At 30.7% G+C, this 5,206-nt stretch overlaps 1 protein-coding gene across 5 annotated transcripts in view; it reads right to left on the minus strand.

Annotated features, from left to right (window-relative positions):
* Positions 1-3,947: 3,947 nt before the first annotated feature.
* Positions 3,948-5,206, minus strand: part of LOC122637280 (LIM/homeobox protein Lhx5) — a 39,191-nt gene continuing 37,932 nt past the window's right edge. For all 5 annotated transcript variants that reach the window (XM_043829290.1, XM_043829291.1, XM_043829292.1 and 2 more), the window contains one exon: positions 3,948-4,129. In XM_043829290.1, coding sequence (XP_043685225.1) covers positions 4,014-4,129 — 116 coding nt within the window. In that variant the 3' untranslated portion in view covers positions 3,948-4,013. The remainder of the gene's footprint in view (positions 4,130-5,206) is intronic.

Below are 5,206 nucleotides of genomic sequence, written 5' to 3' on the forward strand. Positions count from 1 at the left end.
TCTGTATTGGCAGGACACGTATATTACATGGGACAGTGAACGTGTTCTCATCGTTTTACAACATCCTAAACATCTCTCACTTTCTCTGTTTTTCTGTCTATCTCAGTTTACCTTTATCTACCAAATCATAAGAATAAAAAGAACAAAAAGAAATCGCTGCTAATACCGATAACAGTATCAACAAAAACTTACTTAACAGTTTTTATCGTTCTAACATTGTATTAATATATAAAGGTTAACACATCTGAGATCGGAGCAAGGTATTATGATGGTTAGGTGAGGGGAAAGATACGGTATGATAAAATTATATCATTGCATAGTTTTTATAACGCATAAGTACCAACAAAGTAAAAACAAAAATCCCTGTTAACTGATACCACTATCAACAATAACCTAATTAACAGATTTTATTGTCCTAACTGTGTATTACATGTAAGACATATCAAGGTTTACACATATGGGATTGAAGCAAGATACTAGGGTGGTTGGGTGGGAAGAAAGGTGTGCTATTACGAAACAATACCATAGCATCGTTTTTATTCCCAATGGGACTCTTGTTTCGAAGATGGATCCGCGAACATCGATGATCCTTTATACGCTTGAAGAAAACCCTCCAGCTAGAAACACATCAAAATCGAATTCACCAGATGTCCAGGAAAACGAATTCCCTCTTTCACTACCCCTCAGCATCTCCCAACCCTCTATCCGCCCAACTAAACTATCTTCCTCTTCTTCCAGCGTTCTAAACACCCACCTAGCCCATCCCTTTTGGTTGTTGCCAGAGTCGACATTGTGGCGACTAACTCTAACGATGTTAGGACACCAAAGCTATTGGACCTCTCTCTCTTTCTCTCTTTCTCTCTTTCTCTCTTTCTCTCTTTCTCTCTGTCTCTCTCTCTATCTCTTTCTTTCTTTCTCTGTAGGTCGCATCTGCGTCAACCATGACAACGATTTAGTACAGGGTGAGAAAGAATTTCGATTGAGAGAAAGACGTTGGTCTCAGGTGTTTTCAACCCCCTTGTGGACTCTTCAAACGTTCGAGATTTTTTTTTCTCTTTCTTTCTCCCTTTCTCTCTCTCTCTCTCTCTCTCTCTCTCTCTCTCTCTCTCTCTCTCTCTCTCTCTCTGTCTCTCTCTACGTCTATCTATCTATCTTTTAATTCCGTTCTTTTTTATTTTATTTTTTTTGTCCGACACAGGGTGGAAGATTTGGGTCGAGGGATTTCGTTTTTCCTATCTTTTTTTTCTTTTTGTTTTTTTTTTTTTTCATTTTCTTTTTTCTCCGTTCGTTCTTATTTTTTTTCTTTTTTCTTTTTTTTTGTCTTTCAACGATGATACCAATTGCTTTGCGAATTAATTAATTTTTACGTTTCTCTCGTTTCTTCTATCTCGTGAGATTCTTTTTTTTTGGAGGGTTGAAAAGATTCAATTTATTCCCTTTTACAAATTTCTCTGTTAATATCTTGTTAAAAATTATAGGGTAATTTTTGTAATCTGCAATTTTTAGATTAGAAATTGTTCTTTCCTATCTTTCGTGTCTTTTTTTTTCACTTTTTTTTTCTTTTTCTTTTTTTGAATATGAATCATCGCATTTAAAAAAAGTGTCGTCCATTTGTTTGTTTCTCTTTCTCTTTTCTTTTCTTTCCTTCTCTGATTTCCATTATCGAAAATGAAAGGAGAATTTTTGTTACTTTTTATTTTGAATTGCGATTCTTAGGATAGAAAATTTTTATTTAACAAACAAATGCATTTCGCTCGACTTTTATCAGGCATAATCAATAATAAAAATGAAATATTCAATTTCGTCCAGAGGTATGAACGAAAAAAATAAAAAAAAAAAAAAAAGGTAATACATTATTATTTCCTTAACGATAATCTCAAAATTAATTATTTTTATGATAATTTATAAAGATCAAAAAAAAAAAAAAAAGAAAAAGAAAAAGAAAGACAATTCATCATTTGCTGAAGCGTCTTACCTGTTTCCAATCGCAAAATCCTCTTTCAGTTATTAATCAGTACCCAAAAAAAAAAAAAAAAAAAAAAAAAAAAGAAAAAAGAAAGACAAACAAAAAAGAAGAGTTACCGAACAGTAAACAATTTTTCTCTATTTAGAAGATATATAAAACTATTCGGTGAGAGAGTGAGGGTGGATGAGGGATGAGGGTGGTAATTCAAAGATCGCACAAAGTGTATATACGGAAATACGAGGTGGTTTATTATAATAATATTTATAATCATTACGCATCGCGCGGCGGCCTGTCCTCCATGTTTGTTTCCTTCATTTTGTTTTTTGTGCTTTTTTTTTTTCTTTTTTTTTTTATATATATATGTCGCATCTCTCTCTCTCTCTCTCTCTCGCTCGAAAACGTTGCCTTTACAATACATCATATACTCTAATATTTCTTTATAAAGAAATCATCATCATAATCATCATTATTATGATCATGATGATCATCGTCAATATCGATCATCTCTCTCTCTCTCTCTCTCTCTCTCTCGCTCTCTCTCTCTTTCTCTCTCTCTCTCTCTCTCTCTCTCTCTCTCTCTCTCTCTCTCTCTCTCTCTCTCTCTCACTACTAATTTTATTATTATTATTATTTTCATTATTTTGACTTTCTCTCTCTCTCTCTCTCTCTCTCTCTCTCTCTCTCTCTCTCTTCCTTTTCTTTTTCTTTTTCTTTTTCCCCCCCTTTATTTCCCTCCACATTCGAATTGATATTTTTTTTTCTTTTATTATTTTTTTTTAATTTTTATTTTTTTTATATATGTATAGCCCGCTCGCATGCGAAAGACAATGTTATTTACATCGAACGCCGCCTTAACAAATACAGATTACACGTTCCTATTTATATTTATAATTGTAATAATTAATTCATACAACATGTGTGTATGTTTGTGTATGTGTATGTGTGTTCGTTTAAATGTGTACTCTTCTACAATCACATATGGATGTGTATGTGTGTATAGTATATGTAAGTGTATGTGTGTGAAAAAGTGAACGTGTGTCTGGAGTGTATACAACAGCGGATATCTACAGGGTGTCCCGCAAAGTAACTTTCGAAATTAATCAACAAGGATGGTACAATATTACACGATAGGGGGTGAGGGTGGGGCTGAGTGGCGGGGCCTGGGGGTCTCGAATTTTTTATACACAATAATAATAATAATAATAATAATAATAATAATAATAATAGTAATAATAATAATTAATCGGAAATAATTCATATATAATCAATATTAAAAATTTTAATAATTAATAATAATAATAATAAAATAGTAACGTCTACGTTATCACGTGTGACGACTATAATAATAATAATAATAGTAATAATAATAATAATAATAATAATAATAATAATAATAATAATAGTAATAATAATAATAATTAACTAATTATTAATAATGTTTAGAGCGACCTAAAGAAAGAAATATTAAAGAGAAAAAAAACATTTGCAAAATGAGTCGTCGCTTTTCTTTTTTAATAATAATAATCGTCTCCGTTATTATTAATATATATATATATATATTTTTTTTTTTTTTATACAGAAAACGAGTAGTACACGTGGAAGGTCGTAGATCGTATTCGAGTTCGGGTTTTTCCATGTTTCATCTTTTTTTTTCTTTTTCTTTTCTTTTTTCTTTTCTCCTTAATTCGTTAGCACGAATTTCATTAAAAAATGAACGAGAAAAAAATAATATCTATGTATGTACGTCTGCACGTGCATATATGTGTATGTGTCTTTAGGAAATTCATATGTGTGTTCAAAATATATGGCCGACCACCAATCCTATACGAAACTTTCGAAATTTCTATTATATCTTTTCTTTTTTCCACTTCTTTTTTTTTCTTTTCTTTTCTTTTCTTTTTATTTCATTCTTCGGAGGGAAATGAGAATGACGAGTTTTTTGTTTTGTTAATTTTCTTTCTCTTTCATGTATGTTGTATGCGTGTGTGTATGTGTGTGTGTGTGTGTGCGCGTGTGTGTGTGTGTTTTTTTTAAATTAAAACTCGTACTACCAGGCTAGACCTTCACTCTGCATCTGGTGAGGCTCGAGGAAGCCACCCCCACCACCACCGCCGCCTGGTCCTCCACCATTTCCCCCACCACTAGGATTACCCTGCGCTCCACCTGCGACACATCATTTCAAAATGATTATCATTTTCGATTAATATTGATTCAATATTATTTGCAACGTCATCGTTCTTACGTGAAGTCTTTAAAAGGTATAATTAAAAAAAAAAAAGAAAAGAAAAAATACACGCACGCACGCACGCACGCACGCACGCACGCACGTACGCACGCACGCGAAATCTAAACGAACGAAAAGAAGAAAAATAAATAAAAAGGAATTATGAAAAGCCATGAACTATGAAATTTCATATCTATGAATATATAAATGTGAAGGCTCTTTTTTATCAAAGCGAATTCAAAAGCTTTCGTTTCTTTTTTATCTTTCATTGTTAAGATAATAAAATGAAATAAAGTGAAGGTAAAATTATGAACTATGAATTGGTATGTACGTAATTTATGAACATAAATATGAATTCTGTTAATAAGAAACGTAGAAATTGGTAAATTATTAACTATCAAATTTTGTGTCTGAACTATTCGAGTAGTATATAGAAATAAGAAAAACTATGATCTATGAAATGATATTCGTATAAACATAAATATAAAGTATGTGATACATAAGAAAAATTATGAAGTTTCATATTTATGAACTATATGTATAATATCTAGAAATAAGTGAATTGCGAACTATGGGATTTCATATTTAAACGAAATATAAACTATATGAGTAATATGTAGCAATAAAAAAAAAAATGTATGAACTATAAAATTTCATATTTATGAACGTAAATATGAACGACACAAATAATACATAAAAAGAAATCAAAAAAATCGTAGAAGACAAAACTTAAAAAAGAAACAAACGAACAAAAATAAATCTAAAAATTTCATGAACATAAATATGAACTATAAAAAAAAATTTCATATCTACGAACAGAGATATGAACTAGACAAATAATACACGAAGAAATATGAAAAAATCGTGCGAGTTATGATACTTCAAAAAAAAAAAAAAGAAAAGAAAGAAAAAAAGAGAAAGAAAATAACAGCAACGATAACAAAATCGAAAAGAAAAAGGTATAAATGTTCATAAATATGAAATAATATGAAATTATTCATAGATATGAAATAAAT

Source organism: Vespula pensylvanica, chromosome 25 (assembly GCF_014466175.1).
Source record: "Vespula pensylvanica isolate Volc-1 chromosome 25, ASM1446617v1, whole genome shotgun sequence".
Lineage (NCBI taxonomy): Eukaryota > Metazoa > Arthropoda > Insecta > Hymenoptera > Vespidae > Vespula > Vespula pensylvanica.